The 23,275-nt window shown below is 31.4% G+C and overlaps 1 protein-coding gene across 1 annotated transcript in view; it reads left to right on the forward strand.

Annotated features, from left to right (window-relative positions):
* Positions 1-14,699, forward strand: part of srcin1b (SRC kinase signaling inhibitor 1b) — a 39,823-nt gene extending 25,124 nt beyond the window's left edge. Inside the window, exons 10-18 of the mRNA XM_073830618.1 lie at positions 817-992; positions 1,085-1,215; positions 2,424-2,571; positions 2,664-2,884; positions 3,547-3,779; positions 4,012-4,300; positions 4,414-4,556; positions 6,523-6,708; positions 13,842-14,699. Of these exons, the coding sequence (XP_073686719.1) occupies positions 817-992; positions 1,085-1,215; positions 2,424-2,571; positions 2,664-2,884; positions 3,547-3,779; positions 4,012-4,300; positions 4,414-4,556; positions 6,523-6,708; positions 13,842-14,000 (1,686 nt within the window). The 3' untranslated portion in view covers positions 14,001-14,699. The remainder of the gene's footprint in view (positions 1-816; positions 993-1,084; positions 1,216-2,423; positions 2,572-2,663; positions 2,885-3,546; positions 3,780-4,011; positions 4,301-4,413; positions 4,557-6,522; positions 6,709-13,841) is intronic.
* Positions 14,700-23,275: the final 8,576 nt, after the last annotated feature.

Raw genomic sequence — 23,275 nt, forward strand, 5'->3', positions numbered from 1 at the left:
ATATATATATATATATATATATATATATATATATATATATATATATATATATATATATATATATATATATATATATATATATATATATAATATATATATATATATATATATTATATATATATATATATATATATATATATATATATATATATATATATATATATATATATATATATATATATATATATATATATATATATATATATATATATATTCATTTTAATATTTATATTTATTTTAATTATTTATAATAATATATTATTATTATTATTATTATAGTATACATTATATAGTAAATATATATTTGTAGTGAATAAATGTGACGTTGTTGATGTTTTATAATATGTATTTTTAGATATTTTATTTATTACAATTTATTGTTCACTAGTGTGTATTATTTTGGAGGCAGTTAACTGGTAATATTTCATATTTCAGCTGGTAGGCTTAGAAAACCATTTATATAACTTTTTTGCTCTGTATTTAATCTTATGCACGTGGGACTGAAATTTTGCTAAATATTGCTAGATGAATAGCAAAGCTTCTAGCTTCTGACATTTGAGTAAAATGATTATAAATAATGTCTTATAAAAATAGGTAATTTTCATCCACGCGAAGCTATGAAATGGCTTCAGAAGACTAGGGAAATAACACATAAATAATACATTTTCATGTTTTTTTAAAGCGTGACAGCCAATTGCATGGAAAATATGTACAGTATGAAGAGTGTGATTAAATTTTAATGCATCTGTTCTTTCAGCTCATATCTAACAATATTTAATTCATATATACAAGTTTGTATATCTGTGTGTTTTTCAGTTGCAGAATCAGGACTCAGTTCAGGCGTTACTGAGGCAGACGGAGTCTGATTTGGGCATGTGTCTGATAGAGGCGTCTCGCACACAAGAAGATCCATTGCAGCGTCAGCGTCTTCTTGTTGAAGAGGAGAGGCTACGCTACCTTAATGAAGAAGAACTTATTATACAACAACTACAGTAAGCCAAAGCATAGCAGCATCTAAATGAGAACACGTACTGAAAAACAATGATTTGTGTTAGATGTAATGTTTGTTCCTTTGTGTTTCCAGTGATCTTGAGCGTTCAGTGGAGGAGATGAGGACAGGAGCAGGACTTAACCATCACCTGGTGACCGAACAGGAAATAGAACAGAAGAGTCTGGAGCTCAGGAGACTGGGAGAGACCGTCACTGACCTCAAGAGTGAGTCAATGATAAAGAAAGGAATTTGCACACAGTACACCATTCATGCTACTGGCCATTATTGATTATTTTAAAACTTTCAGATGATGTTTTGTTTGTTTACACAAAATTTGTACAATTGTAATGAACAGCTAGTCCATTACTATCGATTCTCTAAAAATAATAGGCTCATTAGTGTCATTCATTAGGAAATCGGATTACATAAGACTCATAAGAGTGATTAATTTATGAGTCAGACTATATTGATTGTGCTGTATGTTTGTGATTCACTATTAATGAGCGGCCTACACACGTCTTTCATTCAGGAGTCGGACTAAACTGGTTGTGCTGTACTCACCAAAAAGAGCTAACTCAGTCATTCGTTTGGGAATCAGACTACAATGATTATGCTGTTTTTTTTTTTGATTCTCTGAAAAGAACTGGTTTATAGAAGTCATTCAGTCAGGGCTTGAAATACACAGGTTTAGTGCTTATGTATTGTTGAGCTCTGTGTTTGATTCACTAAAAAGGACTCATGAGTTATTTGTTCATGAGTCGATTACACTGGTTGTACTGTACTTGCTGTGCTTTGTTTTTGATTCACTAAAGAGAATCGACTCATAGGAGCCATTCCTTTAGGAATTGGACTATGCTTGTTGAGCTCTGTGTTTGATTCAATAAAAAGGACTCATTGTTCAGGAGTCAGACTGCCCTGATCACAGTGTTTTTTTTAAATTTTATTGTTCATTAAAATGAACTGGCTCAAAAAAGCCATTCATTTAGGAATCAGTCTAAACTTGTTATGCTGACTTAAAAAATGACTTATAACAGACATTCCTTGTTCAGAGAGTCAACATTTATTCCATTTAATTTTGATTTACTAAACAGAATGGACTCATTAGAGTAATTTGTTGGTGTCTGATTGAATTTTGCTGAATGATTTTGATTCATTAAAAAAGTATTTTATTTTCGAATGATTCATTCAGAAATTTTAATATACTTGTTGCACTATATATTTTTGATTCAGTAAAAAATCTGACTCATGAGAGTCATTCATTCATAAATCGAAAATATTTAATTGCGCTATATATTTTTGATTCTCAAAAAATGGTTAATAAGAAGAATCATTCGTTCTGTAATCAGACTACATTGGTCTTGCTCTGTGGAAATCTATATAATCCAATTATAGGCTAATTCTATGTACTGTGTTCTAAAATGTATGTGTTTAGATCAGTTCCCCACTTTACAAAGTAAGATGCGTGTGGTGTTGAGGGTGGAGGTGGAGGCAGTCAAGTTTCTGAAAGAGGAACCGCTCAGACTGGAAGCCTTGTTGAAACGCTGCAGAAACATCACCAATACACTCTCTCTACTACGAAGGTAACGCACACAAACACTTAAGACCTCAATGCTTTCAGATGCTTTCTCTAGTGCCAAGCCTAAAGTATTCCTCAGTGTGTGTTTGTTTACAGGCAGGTATCAGAAGGTGTGTGGAGGACACCTGATGACTTCAGTAGTTCAGTTTCCAGCGCAAGTGATGCTGACTTCAGCAGGAGCTCTGATCTAGATATTCTCTCCAGCCCTTCTCTAAATCTGCCCGACCTAGGGGGCTCCTTATCGGGCACTGCCTCTCTTTCTGCCTCCCTAGGCACTAATACTGCAAATCATGGCCTGACAAGTGCTTCTAGTATAGGTAAACATTTGTTTTACAGTCTCATTGAGGTAGTGATTTATTTAAGGAATAGTTAACCTTTTTTTTTACTCACTCTCAGGCCATTCAAGATGTAGAAGAGTTTTTCTTCATTGCAACAGATTTGAAGGAGTTTAGCTTTACATCACTTGCTCGTCAATGGATCCTCTGCAGTGAAGGGGTGCCATCAGAATGAGAGTCCAAACAGCTGATAAAAACATCACAATATACCACAAGTAATCCACATGACAGATAATGTATTTGGGAAAAATAAATCCATCATTAAGACCATTGCTTTCAGCTTAAAGTTGAGTCCTCTTTCCGTGATATTGCTTTCTCCAGTGAAACACTCATCTGGTCTGAATCAGTTTAAACAGTCCAAGATGGTTCTAAATGGTTCTACAAGAGTAAACAGTCCAAGAAACCTCTATTATGATGTTTTTATAAGTTGTTTAGACTCTCATTCTGACGGCACCCATTTACTGTGGAGGATCCATTGGTGAGCAAATAATGTAATGTACAGCAAATTTTAATTTTTGGGTGAACTCTTCCTTTAACTGATATATTTAGAGAACAAGCTTTGTGAACATTAATTGGTTGATGCATGCTTGATGATTTGTTATTTAGATGATCGACTGATTCACTGATTGATTGGCTGATTTTAGGAGGTACCACTAGTCTGTCTAATGTGCTTGGATCTGCCATTGGTGCCAGTATGAGCAGTGGTGGTATTCCTGGCAGCACTACATTGGGTAACTGGCTGGCAGGGGCTGGGGCAACAGATCCCATCATGCCTGAACTAGACGGCACCTCCACAGGCACGATAAAGACCAGTGGCCTGGAAGATCTGCCTGCACGCAGAGAATCTGACAAAGGAGTGTCTGTGGAGGTTCGACTGGTAATGAACACACTAGTAACTAAATGTACTTTACTTTGTTTTTTTGTGGTTTGCAGATTTAGTTTCACCAAAAGTTTGAAAATTTCTATAAATAGTGTTTAGAATATTAAAAGGTTTAAATCAATCCTCTCTACAAAACCCAGTACACTAGAAAGATGCATCACATCCCTGGGTGAGATTTATTTAAAGTTTGGAAACCTCTGTGCGATAACACGTGGGTGTGTGTCTTTAGGCTGCAGAGCGAGACTGGGAGGAGAAGAGGGCCAGTTTAACTCAGTTCAGCGCTCAAGACATCAATCGTCTGCTGGAGGAAACTCAAGCTGAGCTGATGAAGGCCATTCCAGATTTGGACTTCGCTGCCAAGCAGATCACCAAACCGGCTGTACCGCCAAAGCCTCAGCTGTCTTCCCTCCCAGCGCCCGGTTCAACATCCTCCACTCCTAGCTTAACACCTGAACATCAGCCCAGCAAAACCCCACCTAAACCACCCAGCAAAGATGGCATCCCACGCAGGGGATCAGGTGAGATCATGTCATTACTGCAGCAAGAACTATAGCAACTGCCTTATGATTTGGTATTATGAAACAAATGCATCATTTTATTCATTGATTGATTTTATTCATTGATTCTTTAGGGGAGTTGACCGTGCCGCGGTATCGTACAGAGAAGCCGTCCAAGTCTCCACCCCCTCCTCCTCCAAGACGAAGTTTCCCATCAGGCCTTGGGCTCACGACCAACAGCAGTGGAGAAGTTATCACCATAAACAAGAGTGTGAAGGTAAACAACAATTTTCAGTTTTTTGTAAAAAGCATGATATCTTTTGAACATTAGGTGGGACTGTCTTTAAACCTTTTAGGCATGTTAGGGGCATGTTGTCGATTATGTGTACCAAATTTTGTGCCAATACATACATTTTTAACCAAGATATAGCATAATTAATCTATTTCATACATTCCGATTTTGGGTCAAAATCACTATATTCGCATCATAACAACTTTTGAACACAAATCACCGGACCGGTACATAGTGCTTTTCCCAAATTTGGCATGAATCCTCAGATCATAGTGCTAATGAAGTGTGCTAAGTAACATTTCAATAGATCAAAATTTGCTCAGGATATATCATCTAGTCTATAAATTCTAAATTTGATCTAAATTTGATCTTAAACTGATCTCAGGACCTTTGGCAAATTTCAATTATTTGGATCAAGGTTTTGTTAAGATATAGTATCTAATCTATGCATTCTATTTTAAGGCCAATATCATTAGACATCATTATAACTTTAAAACACTGATTTCATGACCTGTAGTTGGTGCTGTCCCCAAATTTGGTATGTTGCCTCAGAACATGGTGCTGATGAAGTGTACCAATTCTCCTTTTTATAGATCAAAGTTTTGACAATTTATGGAATATAAAAATATTAAATATTTAATATTTTAATTTTCTATATAATTTACTTTCGAACCCTGATCTCATGACCTGTAGTTGGTTCTGTTCCCAAATTTGGCACATTTCCTATGGTGAGTGCTAATAAAGTGTACTGAGTTTTATTTTGATAGGTAAAAGTTTGCAAAGAAATAGAATCCATTCTATTCTATATATTCCAATTTTGAGTCAAAATTGTTAGTCTCCTATCATCATAGCTTTCTAAAACTAAATCTTTCTAAAAATCTCGTGATCTGTAGGTGCTGCTGTTCCCAAATTTGGCATGTACCCTCAGATTATGGTGCTGATGAAGTGTACCAAGTTCCATTTTTATTGATCAAAGTTTTGCCAAGTTATATGATCTATTCTATATATTTTTATTTTGGTCAAGAATCATTAGATTCACACCATCATAACTTTTGAACACTAATCTCGTGACCTGTAGGTGGCGCTGTTCCCAAATTTGGCATGTTCCCTTAGATCATGGTGCTGATGAAGTGTACCAAATTTTGTTTTTATAGATGAAAATTTTGCCAAGATATAAAATCTATTATATTCTATATATCATAATTTTTACATCCTCACAACTTTTAACACTGATCTCATGAACTGTAAGTAGTGATTTTCCCAAATTCCCAAATATCCTCAGATCATGGTGCTGATGAAGTTTACCAAGTTTTATTTCAGAAGATCAAAGTTTTTCCAAGATATAGAATCTATTCTGTATGCTTCAGTTTGGGTCAAAATGGTTCAGGACCTTTCCAAATTTGGCATGTACCCTAATTGTGCTAATAAAGTGTACCAAGTTTTGATTTGATAGATCAAAGTTTTTCCAAGATATTCTATTCTGTACATTCTAATTTGGGGCAATATCATTAGACTTGCATCATAACTTCTGAACACCAGTCTCCTAAGATGGAACGATTACCAATTTGCTATGTGTACTAATGAAGTGTACCAACATTTGTTTTAATACACCACATTTCTACAAAGATATAGCGTCTATTCTGTTCCATACTTTCTAGGTCAAAATCATTTTCATAAGATTTACAGCAGTGTAACTTTTGAACAGATCAAATTTCTGTTTAGTAACTTCTGCCCAGTAAAGTTTTGCAAGTTTTGTAATAATTGAACAACATTTGAAGTAAGAGTAGCATAGTAACACATTGAAATACTTTTGTTGTAATAATATGTACTTGATTTACAGTTAAAGTTTTATTTCCTTTGCTGCAGCTGTTAATATTTCTTGCGCTTGGTATCTTGCTGTGCCTGCAGATGTTTATTAGGTTGCTCTTTCTTGCACGTCATATTTTTGCAGAAATTGGAGAAGATAGAGAACAGAGAGGAGGCTGAAGTACCGACACAATCCCAGACGCCTCCCGTCAAACTGAGACGCCCGTCGACCTCTGACGGGCCCCGACCTTCATCCACACCTCCGGTCATCGCCGCTTCTGGGATGAAGGACGATGAGGATGAAGATGAGAAGATAATGGCAGAGCTAGAGGTAAATGATAAAAGGCTGTGAGAAAGATGAAATGGTGTTGTTGTATTTACATATACATAGGTTGACACTCAGGTACAGAAACTCATTCCTGATTGGTCTATTTGATTTAGGAATAATGTTTTGTTCATTTTCCTCCAAAACTAAACACATCCATGCACTAATCCACACACGCCAACACGACAGGCATTTCAGAGAGCCCCAGTGAGACTGAGGGTCACTGCTGAGGCCCAAAGCCCCGCTGAGGTCACCCCTGACAGTGTTGACAGGGCAGGCCAGTGGATCAGCAACTCTCTATGGAGAGAGGTAACGTGTTAACTGCCAGTCCCTCCTCTCAAGCCTCCCTATAACTTCTGGCACTGAGGTTTTTTCTGAACCTTACTAATGCACTCTGACACAAAACCTATTAATCTGTCATCTCTTCAAGTCTTTAACCAGCTGTGCTACTGCATGCTGCTAGACAGCTTGAATGAGGTTTGGTACTAAAACTTGGCTATGAAAAACACATTGGGAACTAAATATGTTTATCTAACCTTTTTAAGTGTTTATTAACTTGTTATATGTGTGAGTCTGTTTCCACCTCAGAGATAATGTGTTTAAAATAAATTAAAATAAAATAAATGATTGCATAACATTTGAAATTCTTATAACATAATTAAAACATTTTAATAAAATATTTTTTTTACATTATATAATATTAAATGTATGCTATAATAATAATAATATTTATCATATATTAAAATATTTTTGTGTAATATTAACACTCCTATAAAAATAATTCTAATGTTTAATTGCTTTATTTAATAATGTATGTGATATGTTATTAAATAAAACAGTTAAGCATTAAGCAATTATACAATAATATTTTATTTACTATTATTATGAAATAAAGATTAAATATAATATTAGTAATTCTATATATATATATATTATATTGTAATATAATAATTATATAATAATAATAATTCTAATAATCATCATCCTCATCATAATATAATATAAATAAAAATTGTATAATATTATTAAATAAAGCAATTATAAATTAAATATATTAAAGCAATTATACAATAATATTTTATTTACTATTATTATGAAATAAAGATTAAATATAATATTAGTAATTCTATATATATATATATTATATTGTAATATAATAATTATATAATAATAATAATTCTAATAATCATCATCCTCATCATAATATAATATAAATAAAAATTGTATAATATTAACATTATTATTAAAATAATTAAAATATTAAATTTCTTTATTTAATATATTTGTATTTTTAAATAAAACAGTTAAGCAAGTAACATTTTATTTAATATTGTTATTAAATAAACTTTTTCTAATAAAATATTAGTAATATAAAATAATAATATTAAATAAAATAATATTGTATTACATTACAATTCTTTACTAAAATAATTAAAATACTTATTTGCTTTATTTAATAATATGTTTCATATAATACTAAATAAGGCAGTTAAACATAAAGCAATTGTACAATAATATTTAATTTAATACTACTAATTTTATATAGTATATTATATCAATGATATAATATTACGTGACATATTATATTATATTAAATCTATTAAGCCTTTAAATACTGTATAAAAATGATCATATTTAATAATTATTATAATTTATTCGTAGTTATAATTATACATTTAATTAATCAATACATTTACATGAATAAATTATTAAATATAATTACATAAAATATTTTTCTATTAATTGCAATTAATTGTATCTCTTAATTGCTTTAATTAATAGATGTATTAAGCAATTAAATGTTGCATAATATATCATTATGCATTATTTATTTATTGATGTATGTATTCATCTTTTACTTATCTTTTACATTATATTTCACAATGTGACTATTTCTCATTTTAAACTTCCTCACAATTAGTTTTATTTTTACTCTAAGGTGAAAATGAGCTTCCAAACTTAATACCAGTTGGGTCAAGACACTGGGAGTTTAAGATATCTCATCATTTTGAATGCAGAATCGCATATCTCCTCAAAGCAAGCAATACAAAACTTAAATAATATGTTTAAAAACACTGTTAAATGCACATGCAGCTGATTATTTCATCTGCCGTTTGTACAGATATAACATTCTGACAAAACAGACAGTTCATTTTTTTGCTTTTGAAGCTAAGCTGTTGGAATAAACAGCTTGGTATCAGTCAAGGTCATCTCTCTCTCTCTATCGTTTATGTCAAGCTGTGCCTCTTCTGCACAGTGACAGTAATGTTGTGACACTGTGGTAGCAAATCAATTTTAACAAGCTTAAAGCCTTTAAAGCAAAACCTTCAAGAGGCAAGAACAAACAGAAACACAAAAAAACATGTGTGGCCTAAATGAACTCCTGCCTTTACCCACTCATCAGTCTAGACAGCTTTTCCATACAATGTGCTTGCTTCATTTTCACTAGTGCCATTTACTATATCGACAAGCCATTTGTTACAGAAAACTATGGTGAAATTGACTATATGCATGGATTACTTCCTCCTTGTTCAGACAAGCCAGCTTAGTCATTTCCGGTCAACTGTACTGTGCCGTAATAGTGTACTTTGCTTGTTTTCTCTACATAATCCATTCGCAATCAAAGAAAAGTTTTATTGGAGCAAAAGTCCATGTATATACCCTTTCAAAAAATATGAGAGTAAATCGGCTAAATATGCGCAAGTCATTGCTATGATTGACAGTAATAACCGGACAAAACATTGGACAAGCTGATGTCAAAAAGAGCTGTGCATTAAATGATTTAGACTAAATTTACAGTAGCACAACTACAGTAGTAACAAAATTGTGTTGGGTAAATATAGGCTATTTAATAGCTTTCGCAGCTCAAGATGTAGTTATTAAATTAAACAAAGTATTTCATTTTCATATTGATTCATATTGAGTGCATGATTTAATTCATATACCATTAATATTTAACTTATTTAATTTTAGTGAACTATATATAAGCATTTAAATAATTCACCCTTATAGGCTGTTTGTGTCTGAGCTTAATGACTTTCTGCACTTGCTATACTAAATACTTCAGTGTGGTAAAAGTACTGCAGTTTATTATACTAGTAATTTTATAATAAATCAAAAAGCAAGACGTCTTGAAAAAACTAGGGAGTTGAAATGGCTGCTGCAGCCGATGATTGATCCTCTGCTGCCATCTTCTGGTTATATGGGTAATATCATGTCATTTTCATCTTAAAAAGACTTTGTTTTCTGTGATAAGACATTTTTTTCCATGTCGTCTTTATGAATGAAAAGTGAAACTTTGAGGTGAATTTTATTGCACAGCTGTAGAGTTGAAAAATAATAAAGGCTTTTAAAGAAAGGCTTTAAATTTTTTACAAGATTTGTAAAATGTGTTCATGACTATGAAGGCAAGTTACTGATTATCAAGAATACGATTAAGATATCCTTGTTAGCCTAAACACGTTATGATAGTGTTTAACTGTCAGCATTTAAATGTACAACTATGCAGGTACTCTAGGCTATGCATTTAAATTATGTGTTAAATAATATGTGACCCTGGACCACAAAACCAGTCTTAAGTCGCTGGGGTATATTTGTAGCAATAGCCAAAAATACATTGTATGGGTCAAAATTATTGATTTTTCTTTTATGCCAAAAATCATTAGGAAATTAAGTAAAGATCATGTTCCATGAAGATTTTTTGTAAAATTCCTACTATAAATATATCAAAAAGTAATTTTTGATTAGAAATATGCATTGTTAAGAACTTAATTTGGAGAACTTTAAAGGTGATTTTCTCAGTATTTTGATTTTTTTGCACCCTCAGATTCCAGATTTTCAAATAGATGTATCTCGGCCAAATATTGTCCTATCCTAACAAACCATATATCAATAGAAAGCTTATTTATTGAGCTTTCATATGATGTATATATCTCAGTTTTGTAAAATTTAACCTTATGACTGGTTTTGTGGTCCAGGGTCACATATATGTTGTTAAATAATATCAAACTGAATGTTCATATTATTTACGATGTTGCAACTATTATTTTTCTGATAAGAACGAGGCAGTAGAGGACTCTCAAGAGTGTCCACCTATATATAGCACATATAAAATGAGCTTCAGCTGAGGTTTAAGAGCTGCTTATAATTATGCAGAAGTTCTAAAGAAAGCTCTGTGCATATGGTCAATTGACCTATGAATTCTCACAATTAAAGAAGAAAACATTGTTATCGTCTGAGATATCTGGACAGCCTGTGTATGTGTATGTGTATGTGTATGTGTGTGTAAATCTTGTTGACAGCCTGCAGAGATGTATTGTGATGAGTACTACTAATGTCTCACAATGGAAGAAGTGTGAAAGAGTGATTATATCAGCTTCCTTGCACACATGCAGGGTGTCAGTCAACACGAGTGCTGCATGCTGCTCTGTAGAGATTCCCTGTGTCTCGTTTTTTCATTCAGTTAGTGTTTCTATTTCTATTTCTTGGCTCTGATCCAAAACCTAGTGAACTGCGTGCGTCTCTGTCTTCATATGTAGCAAGTGATCCAGACTGTAATGGATCATAATGCTGAGCTATCGGCTTGGTTCTGCTGTGCACTAATGCGTAGCACACATGTGACCCTGGACCACAAAACCAGTCTTAAGTCGCTGGGGTATATTTGTAGCAATAGCCAAAAATACATTGTATGGGTCAAAATTATTGATTTTTCTTTTATGCCAAAAATCATTAGGAAATTAAGTAAAGATCATGTTCCATGAAGATTTTTTGTAAAATTCCTACTGTAAACCTATCAAAATGTAATTTTTGATTAGTAATATGCATTGCTAAGAACTTAATTTGGACAACTTTAAAGGTGTTTTTCTCAGTATTTTGATTTTTTTGCACCCTTAGATTTCAGATTTTCAAATAGATGTATCTCGGCCAAATATTGTCCTATCCTAACAAACCATACACCAATAGAAAGCTTATTTATTGATCACATATAAAGTTGCATTTTCAATTAGACAGATTTTTCAGTGCTATTTTGCATTATTGTAACCTAGCTGCCATTAAAATCTAGAAGCCAGAATATAGTAAAGACCAAGCTCTTTGCCTTTTGACCACCAAGAATTGAATTAATTGCTGTATTTGATTGAAGATGTATTATATAATAAATCAGTTAAGTATTAATATATTATGTATTGCATAATAATATTTCCCCAATAATAATAACATTAATATATTATTAATGTTATTATTATTATATTATTATTATTATTATTTTTTCCACACTGTAACAGTTTTTGTAACAGTTTTTATATTATTTTTAGTATTATTACTATAATGTTATAATTGAATTTAATAATATTAGTAATAGTATTAGCAATAATTACTATTAATAATAATAAATTAATAATTTACTATGAATGTATTATTATGGTTTTTATTTCTCACATTGTAACTAAATTCTTATATTATATAATATTGTATAAAGCAATTGAGTATTAATACTAATAATAGTCAATGTAAATAAATGAATTAAACATTAACTAATGATTTTTATATTTCTTATTAAAGAATATTATATAATATTGAAGCAATTAAGTATTAAGCAGTATACAAAGTATGAATTATTATTAATAATAAAGTATTTTAATAATTCAAATTTATTGAATATTTAATAATATTTACACTAATAATAATAATAATAATGTTATTTCTCACATTGTAAATTTGTTAATATTCTTATTAAATTATAATATACATTAAACGAAGCAACTAAATATTAAGCATTATTATTATTATTATTATATTATATTTAATAATAATATGAATAATAATAGTAATAACAACAATCAATATTAATAAAAGTAAATTAATAAATTACTATTAGTTTATTATTATTATTATTATTATTATTAATATTGTTTATTTCTCACTTTGTAACTATTATTATTATTATTATTATTATTATTATTATTATTATTATGTGGTAATATTGTATGAAACAATTGAGTATTGATAATGATAATAATAATAATAATAATAATAATAATAATAAATAAATTACACTTTGTATTTTTATATTATTTTAAATAATATTAAATAATAAGTATTATTTATTAAGAATAACTATTTGTTATTCTTCTTCTTATTATTATTATTATTAATAATAATCTATTAAGTATTATATAAAAATTCTAATTTATGTATTATTTAATAATATTTACACTATTAATAATAATAATAATTTTACTGTTAACACTGTAACATGTTTATATTCTTATTAAATAAAAATATATTTTAAGCAGTATTACAAAGTATTAATTATTATTATAATTTAATAATAATATTAATAATAATAGTAAAAACAACAATCAATATTAATAAAGGTAAATTATTAAATTACTATTATTATTATTATTATTATTGTTGTTATTATTATTATTATGTAATATTGGAATATTGTATGAAACAACTATTGATGATGATGATAATAATAATAATAATAATATAATCAATAAATTACACTTTGTTTTTTTATATTTATCATGAAATAATATTTTATAATTTTAAAGCAACTAAGTATTAAGCAGTATTACTAATTAATTATTATTAGTATAGTTGTTATTATTATATAGTTTAATAATAATAATAATAATAATAATCAATATTATTAATAATAAATTATTGATATTAGTTATTATTATTATTTTTATTATTAATATTGAATAAAGCAATCAAGTATTAAACAATTAATAATAATAATAATAATAATAATTTAAAGGCAGTATGTATAATAATAACCTAATTATTACTATTAGTTAATAATCATATTATCATCATTTTTTATCACTTTTTTATCATTATAAATTTATATTTTTATATTTCTTATTATGTAATATTAAGTAATAAAGCAGTAAAACATAATGCAACGCTCCCATTTTCATAAATTGTGTGCAACAGCCTTCCTTCACCTCAAGAACAGAGATGTTGGGCAGCTCACTTTGTTTTGGAGCAAAGCGTTCTTCATGACAGTCTTCTTCCAACAAATGTGAATTATTCAAACTCAGTCCCACGACTTAAACAAACACGGTCATCCTCCAGCCCAGCCCAGCCTGCTGTTGTTATTCATGTTTGTTCTCTCTGCTTCTCAGCCTGTAGGCACTCCTCCGGGCTCCGCGAAACTGGTGCAGCCATCTGCCGCGTCCCGTCTGCGGCACCTGCAGCAGAGCAGCCTGGAGCGCCGCAACAGGAAACAGCAGGAGGAATTCCCAAAGCTCCAGCAGGGTCAGCAGCAGGTATTCCACTTCTAACAATAGCTGCGCCCTGCTATCCACAGTCAGCCTGCCGACTGACGCTCGCTCTCGCTGACTTTACCTCTAAAAGGCACGAGTCAGAACTGTCGTTAAGTGCAAAATCATCCTTCGACTCTGAAGACTGTAACACTTGCAGCTGAGCATGCACTTCCTTATAAGCTGCTACATCTCCCAGTTGCTGCACAGATGTTATGGTTTTCCACTGTGCGATGGGGTTCAGTATGCACAAGTCCTCTGATTTCCCCGTTTACTCGCAGATTATGTATTTTTCTCTTCCATGCTACTCTTCCAGAACAACAAAACAGCACAATATAGTGTCACAATGCCAGGGAATGATGCCAAAAAAAAGTAGTCGCTAAATTTCTCTCTCGATTTGTAACTTGTTTCTACTTTAGGAGGAAAAAGTTGACATTTAGGCCTGAAAATTATGGTATGCAAGTACACGAATGTGGAAAGAGTGTTCACATACATTACCATTCAAAATTTTGGGGTTGGTGAGCTTGAAAAGACTGTTTTGCTCATTTATTTGATTATAATTACCAAAAAATGTGTAAAATTGTGAAATATTATAACAAACTAAAATAGCTGATTTTTGTTTGAATATGTTTTAAAATGCAAAATTTTCTTGTGATGGAAAGCTGAATTTTCAGCATCATAATTTTTTTTTGCTCACCAAGGCTGGATTTATTTGATCAAAATTACCAAAAAATTTTACAATTGTGAAATATTATTACAAATTAAAATAGCTGATTTCTTTTTGAATATATTTTCAAATTTATCCTTGTGATGCAATTCAGATGTTTTTTTAGCATCATTAATCTCTTTTGCTCATTTATTTTACTCCAGGCTACATTTATTTGATTAAAATGACCAAAAAATTTGTAAAATTGTGAAATAGTATTAAAAATTAAAATAGCTGATTTTAATTCCAATATGTTTTAAAATTAAATTTATTCCTGCGATTCAAAGCTGAATTTTTAGCATCATTAATCTTTTTTGCTTACCAAGGTGACATTTATTTGATCAAAATTACCAAAATATTAGCAAAATTGTGAAATATTATTACAAATTACAATAGATGATTTCAGTTTGAATATGTTTTACAATAGAATTTATTCTTGTGCTGTAAAGCTGAATTTTCGGCTTCATCAATCTCTTTTGCTCACCAAGGAAACATTTATTTGATCAAAATTACCCCAAAAAATGTAAAATTGTGAAATATTATTACAAATTAAAATGGCTGATTTCAATTTCAATATATTTTAAAATGTAATTTATTCCTGTGATGCAAATCTGATTTTTTTTAGCATTATTAAACGTTTTTGCTCACCAAGGCTACATTTATTTGATTAAAATTACCAAAAAATTTGTAAAATTGTGAAATATTATTAAAAATTAAAATAGCTGATTTCTATTTCAATAAATTTTAAAATGTAATTCATTCCTGTGATGCAAATCTGATTTTTTTTAGCATTATTAAACGTTTTTGCTCACCAAGGCTACATTATTTTTGATTTAAATGACCAAAACATTTGTAAAATTGTGAAATATTATTAAAAATTAAAATAGCTGATTTCTATTTCAATAAATTTTAAAATGTAATTCATTCCTGTGATGCAAATCTGATTTTTTTTAGCATTATTAAACGTTTTTGCTCACCAAGGCTACATTTATTTGATTAAAATTACCAAAAAATTTGTAAAATTGTGAAATATTATTACAAATTAAAATAGCTGATTTCAATTGCAATATACTTTAAAATGAAATTTAATCCTGTGATGCAAAGCTAAATTTTCAGCATCATTACCCCAGTCTTCAGTGTCACATGATCCTTTAGAAATCATCCTAATATGCTGATTTGCTACTTAAAAACATTTCTGATTATATCAGTGTTGAAAACATGCTGCTAATTTTTCCGTTTTCAGGATTCCTAGATGAATAGAAAGTTTGTACAGTCACTTTTGATCAATTTGAGAAAAAAAGGACCCCAAAATTTTAAACTCTAGTGCACTTGCAGAAATAATACACATTTTAGGCCTTGATGTCCTTAAATGTTTTAGAGAATGTAGTTGGCATCTCAGTGCATTTAATGAATCGCCAATGAAGTCCAAATGATGCCAGCTAATTGGCAAAATGAAGTCCCTGTCCTTGTGCCATTTTTGAGTTTTCCCTTTGATCTCTTTCACTCTTTGTCTATAATCTTTAAGTAACTATACTAGTCTGAAGCACTAGGTTTTGATGAGTACTTGAGCTGTCAGATCCCAGCTGAAAGAAGCTTTTGCACTGCGCCTTCCCCCTTCTTATGACAGGACAGGTCAAGGTGAAATGGCAGTGAGACCTAGATACTTTCTGACATTGTCACTGTGATGCTTTAATGTGTCAAAGCTTTTGAAAGATCGGTCGGAAAAGAGAAGGAATTGGAGATGAGACCTGTGCTTTGATCATAGTCAGGTCGGCCAACCTGGAAAAAAGAGATTTATTATGTTGAATTTTTTTTTCATTTTACTTTCTTAATCTGACATATTTATGGGAGACGATGTTATCAATAGGAGTTAGTTGTATAGTAAAAAGTGGGTGTTCTATACCAGAAAGTGTGAAAATTATTCCACACAAAAGAGTTAATTGTGGATAAAAAAGACCAGAAATGTGTATTAAGAAAGTAAATAGGTTGAATTTTGATTTCACTTAATGCTTATTTTACACAAAACGGCAAAATCATGGATAGAAATACCAGAAATGTGTATTAGGAGAGTAAACGGGGTGAATTTTGATTTTATTGTATGCCTTTTCAACACAAAACAGCTAAAATTATGGATAAAAAGACCAAGAATGTGTATAAGTAAATATAAGTAAATAGGGTAATTTTTGATTTCACTTTATGCTTGTTTGACACAAAACAGTTAAATAATGGACAAAAATCATGAATATAAAGACCAGGAACATGTACTAGGAAAGTAGGGTTAATTTTGATTTTGTTTTATGCTTGTTTTACACAAAACGGCTGAATTGTGGACAAAAAAAAAACAAGAATGTGTATTAAGAAAGTAAACAGGGTGATTTTTATTTTACAGAAAACGGCAAAATCGTGCATAAAAAGACCATGTACTTGGAAAGTAAATAGGGTAAATGTAATGCTTATTTCACATAAAACAGCCAAATTGTGGACAAAAAGGGCAAGAATTCATATTACGAAAGTAAATGGGGTGACTTTTGATTTCAATTTATGCTTATTTGCCACAAAACAGCAAAATCGTGAATAAAAAGACCTGTAAGATGTGTAAATAGGGTACATTTGAATTTCTTTTTGTGCTTATTTCACACAAAACAGCTAAATTGTGGATTAAAAAACAGGAATGTCGATTAGAAAAGTAAATGGGGTGAATTTAATTTTTTATTTTATGCCTGTTCCACACAAAATGGCAAAATCAAGGATTAAAAGACCAGGAACATGTACTTGGAAAGTAAATGGGGTGCATTTTGATTTTATTTTATGCTTATTTCACACTTAAAAATTGTGGATAAAAAGACCACAAATGTGTATTAAGGCAGGAAATAAGATGAATTTTTGTTATTTGACACAAAACAGCTAAAAGGTGAATAAAAAGACCTGGAAGATGTGTAAGGAAAGTAAATATTTGTTTATTTCTATGCTTATTTTACAAGACAAAAAGGACAAAAAGGGCAAGAATTCGTATTAAGAAAGTAAATAGTATGCATTTTTATTTCACTTTATGCTTATTTCACACAAAACAGCAAAATCGTGAATAAAAAGACCTGGAAGATGTGTAAGGAAAGTAAATAGGGTAAATTTTCATTTATATCTATGCTTATTTCACACAAAACAGCTAAATTGTGGACAAAAAGGGCAAGAATTCGTATTAAGAAAGTAAATGGGGTGATTTTTAATTTCTCTTCATGTTTATTTTACAAAAACAGCAAAGGAATGTGCTTTAAAAAAGTAAAGAAAGTGAATTTTGATTTGTCTTTATGCTTATTTCATACAAAACGGCTAAATCAAGGACAAAAAGACCAGGAATGTGTATTAAGAAAGTAAATAGGGTGAATTTTGAATTGACTTTATGCTTGTTCTACACAAAACAGCAACATCATGGATAAAAAAGACCAAGAATGTGTATTAGGAGAGTAAACAGGGTAAATTTAGATTTTATTTTAAGCCTACTCCACACAAAACGGCAAAGTCACGGCTAAAATGACCAGAAACATGTACCTGGAAAGTAAATTGGGTGAATTTAGATTTTATTTTATGCTTATTTCACACAAAACAGATAAATTGTGGCCAAAAAGGCCAAAAAGGCCAAAAATGCGTATTAAGAAAGTAAAATGATGGATAAAAAGGACCAGGAATGCATAAGAAAGTAAAAATGGTAGAATTTTATTTTACTTTATGCTTATTTGACACAAGACAGCAAAATAAAAAAAAATAAAAGGGCCAGAAATGGTATTACGAAAGTAAATAGGGATTTCACTTATGCTTATTTGACAGCTTCTAATTTAAAATCGCTTAACGTTAAGAGGAAAATTTGATCAAATAACCGACAGAAGAGAAGAGTGATGAGGAAAAGGTCTGCAGTGCTCCTGTAGTGTGGCACAGTCTCTATCTATAAGGGCAACACGCAAAGTCAGCGTTCCCCAAAATCCATCCCGAAAGAATGAGAGTAGAGAGATTGCGTGCAAACCCTCAGGGAGGGAAGTGAAAAATTGGGTGGAAAGACAGAGAAAAGAGGCGATAAGAAGGCGAGGTTTGGTTCCTCTTCTCCTGTCTGTCTCTCTCTCTCTCTCTGTCAGTCCTGCGGGGTTAATCGACAGACTATTAGCTCAGCGTAAGCTCAGAGTTAGCCAGCCCGCTGCAGACTGTCTGATGCACTCCAGGAGCAAATTAATGTCTCCAAAACCAAAAGAGTGAATCTTTTAATTGGCAGTGACATGACTGCTAGATAAGATGCTTTACAGACAAGCTAGTTAAAGGAACGGATCACCTAAGGAGGAAAATTTCATTTTCTCACCCTCATGTTGTGCATGACTTACTTTTTGTTGCAGAAGAAAGGAGATACTTAGAAGAATGTTTAAGCTGCTAATTTGAAGGTGAATTTTATTGCCAGCGTCCAAAAAGGACAAAACTATGGAAGCCTTTTGCGAGTTTATATCTCTCAATTCTGGTTAAAAAAAAGAAAAGTGAGAGATATGAGATTTTCATTTTTAATTGGATGGTGAAAGCCAAAAAACTAAACTTAAACTGTACAGAAAAAAAAGTTGAAATTGTCACATTATAAAAATTCCAAATGGCAAGATTAAAACTCAGAATTGAGAAAAAAACATCAGGTTTGGAAAATTTAAACTCAGAATTCATAATGAAAACGTCAGAATTTCAAGATGTAACACAGAGTTTGGAGTAAAAAAGTCAAAATTGCATGATTTAAACTTGAATTCAGAGAAAAAAAAATCCAAATTGAATTTAGAGAAAATTCAGAATTGTAAGATGTAGAGAAAAATGTCGAAATTGTGACATGTGAACTCAGAATTGCAAGATTTAAACTTAAATTGTGACATGCAAACTTTAAATTCAGAGAAAAAAAATTGGAATTGCAAGATTATACTCAGAATTCAGAGAAAAAAACATCGGAATTGCAAGATGTAAACTTAGAATTTGGAGAAAAAAATTCAGAATTGCAAGATTTAAACCGAGAATTCAGAATAAATATGTCAGTATGTAACTTCAGAATTTGGAGAAAAAAAAAAGTCAAAATTGTGACGTGAGCTCAGAATTCAGAGAAAAAAAATGCAGAATAGCAAGATTTAAACTCAGAATTCATAGAAAAAAATCTGAATGCAAGATGTAAGGTCAGAATTTGGAGGAAAAAAAGTCAAAATTGTGACGTGAGCTAAGAATTCAGAGAAAAATGTCAGAATTGCAAGATGTAAACTCGAAATTGAGAAAAGATTGTCAAAGTTGTGATATAGAAACAAAATTTAGAGGAAAAAAATTTAGAATTACGAGATTTAGTCAGAAAAAAAATCAGAACTGCAAGATTTAAACTCAGAATTTAGAGAAAAACTTCAAAATTGTGAAATGGAAACTAAATTTAGAGAAAAAAATGTAGAATTGAAAGATGTAATTTCAGAATTTAGAGAAAAAATGTAGGAATTGCAAGATGTAAAATCAAAATAAAAAAAAAACAAGGAAACTAAATTTATAGAAGAAAATGTAGAATTGCCTGATTTAATCTCAGAATTCAAAGAAAAATGTCAGAATTGCGAGATTTAAACTAAAATTGTGACATGCAAACTTAAAACTCAGAGAAAAAAATCTAAATTGCAAGATTTAGACTCAGAATTTAGAGAAAGCGTCAATTTAAAGAAAAATGTCAAAATTGTGACATGGAAACTAAATTTAGAGAAAAAAATGTAGAATTGCAAGATTTAATCTTAGAATTCAGAGAAAAATGTCAGAATTGCAAGATACAGAGAAAGTCAGAATAGAGAGAAACAAATCAGAACGGCAAGATTTAAACTCAGAAATCAGAGGAAAAAAGTCAGAAATGTGACAAACTTAAGTTCAAAGAAAAAAAATCCAAATTGCAAACTTTTTACTCATAGTTCAGAGAGAATTGTCAGAATTGTGAGATAGAAAGTCAGAATAGTGAAATAAAAAGTTGCAATTACATTTTTTTTAAATGTATTATGCTTCCACACAAAACAGCTCCATTAACAGGACTATAAATGTGGAAAAAGGGCAAACAGGTTTGAATCAACATGAGGGCAGGTTTTGTCTTTGGCTGGATGGATGGATTCCTGTCCATGTGGTGTTGTTGTCAGGGAGCTGCGAGTGTTTCTAAGGCAAAGACTGAGAGGATTAAACAGACAATCACCGTGGCAACCGTGGAATGAGGCGAGCAGCCCCTCTATAGCAACCAGCCGAGTCTGTGATACCTGCATTCCCACATATTTAGAAACTGCAGCTGCTCACTTGGTTAGATTTAATTCAGCTCAATAACAGGGAAGGCTTGTGGTTATATTCACAATGGAGTACTAGCATGCATACTGCACTACTGTAGCTCAAACATCATGGAGATAGAAACACCAAGGTCATGGTTTTGATACCAAGGGAACTGGCAAAACATTTTTAAATTATTTGGATAAATTTTTCCTTCAGAAGCATAAATGCAGTGGCATACTGTATGCTGACAATACTAATGCATTAACTCAAATTCGAATGTCAATGAAGAAAATAGATCCAAAAATGATTTTAATATGTATATAATCATTTTTGATGATTCGTTTTCTTCATTGAGACTCGAATTTGAGTTAATGCATAAGTATTATGTACAGTATATTTACTTAAATAAATAAATAAATATATATATATATATATATATATATATATATATATATATATATATATATATATATTTAAATAAAATGTTTTTTATTCAGTTTTCATTTAAAATTTATTTTACATTTTAGTCATTTTGTTTTGTGTTTTGGTTGTTGTTTTATATTTCAGTTTGACTGCATTTTCATTTTAGTTTAATTGTAGTAATTTTCACACTTGAATCTATTGTAAAACATTTTTTAATGGCTTTATTTTGTATTTTAGTCATTTTTAGTCACCTTAGTGTTTACATTTATTATTAAACTTATTTTTTTAAATTTTAATTTCAGCCTTTATTTATTTTTTTTTTTTTTTTCAGCATTTCATGACTTATTAGAGTGGAAGCCCAATTTCCGCCACTGAATTAAAAAAAGAAAGTTAATTGCAAATATTTGTCTCACAATTCTGACTTTTTTCACAATTGCAAGTTTACATCTCACAATTCTGACTTTTTTTCTCAGAATTGTATGTTCTAAATTCACAATTGGCAGAAATAAAGAATTTGAAATTACCTTTTTAAATTTTTTATTCAGTCGAAATGGGCTTCCGTATTTCTGTATGAAAGCCAGAAAGCTTTTTAATAGTTTTAGTGTTTGTTATACACACTGCTTGGTGCATGCTAAAGACAAGCAACACAAGTACTGTGAGTAGTATGCTAGTATGCCATTTGTGAACATACCCTATATTATATTCATATCAGTCTTTAAGCTCCACAGAAACTTCATTTATTTCAGCTAATGCACTTTAAACAGTGTTAAACTGGTGTTTGTGATAAACGGCACATGTGTAAGTGAGCTGGAAGTGTGCACTTGATAGTACTTGGTCTGTTTGCTTTAAACTAGATATACTAACTAAATTACCCATTTGTTTTGGTGATTAAAGACGCTGCTAAGAGTGCAATACTGTACAAGCCAGAGTTTGTTCTCTAAAGGCACGTACACATTAGTTTTATTCTAATACCCTTCTGGAAGGGCCTCTAATCTCCCCTCGACTGTGCGCGCGCTCAGGCAGCTGTCTTGATTAGCGCCGACAGCAGATCAGTCTAGTCTGTGTGCTCACTGTGCAGTAAAGCACTGCGGTCTCAGCCACAACAGGACACAGTTCCCAGTCATCAGTCAATGCCCAACAACTCCGGCTTTGTTCCCAGGCAAAGATCTGGCTAATTTGGCACAGCACCGAGTGCGGCAGGCCGTCGTCTCCCGGAAAGAGAGCCTTCGCTCGGGCTTAATGGGAGGTCTGTGCCATGAATCGGACGACAGACTGTCTGGACGCTCGCTCTGCTGAACATTCTGGCTCGGCGAGGGCAAACACAGAAGGCTGTGAAGATTCAGTGTTTGAAGGGATTATTTATTCTTGAAAGGTCAAATTGTTTGCTGGCCCTGAGTGAGAGATGTTCGGACCGAGAGTGTTTGTGTGTCATTTTCTGGGCCTCTTTCAGCCATTTGTTTGTGTCTCGGGGGTGTTGAAAGACTTTGCTGTAGATGTTTAATAAGGTGAATGAAATGGTGCTTGTGGAGACGCTCTGAGCGCTGCGATTGCTGAGTGTCCTCAAACAAACTGAGCGCTGTGGGAAGCAGTGATGTGGAAAAATTATTCAGCCTGATTTTCTGAGCGGAGTTGGTGCTGCTGTTGTGTACTTTTGGGCTTAGCTTGCACGTTTGTTAGTGAATACTTGATCTACATACTCAAAAAGGTTGTTGAAAGATGCCTTTGATGCTCACCGAGGCTGCATTTCTTTGATTAAAAATACTGTAAAAGCAGACATAACGTGAAATATTTTGACATTTAAAATTATATATTTTAAAATATGATTTATTTCTGTGATGCAAAGCTACATTTTCAGCATCTTTACTCCAGTCTTCAGTGTCACATGATCCTTCAG

Source organism: Garra rufa, chromosome 24, assembly GCF_049309525.1.
Source record: "Garra rufa chromosome 24, GarRuf1.0, whole genome shotgun sequence".
Taxonomy (NCBI): domain Eukaryota; kingdom Metazoa; phylum Chordata; class Actinopteri; order Cypriniformes; family Cyprinidae; genus Garra; species Garra rufa.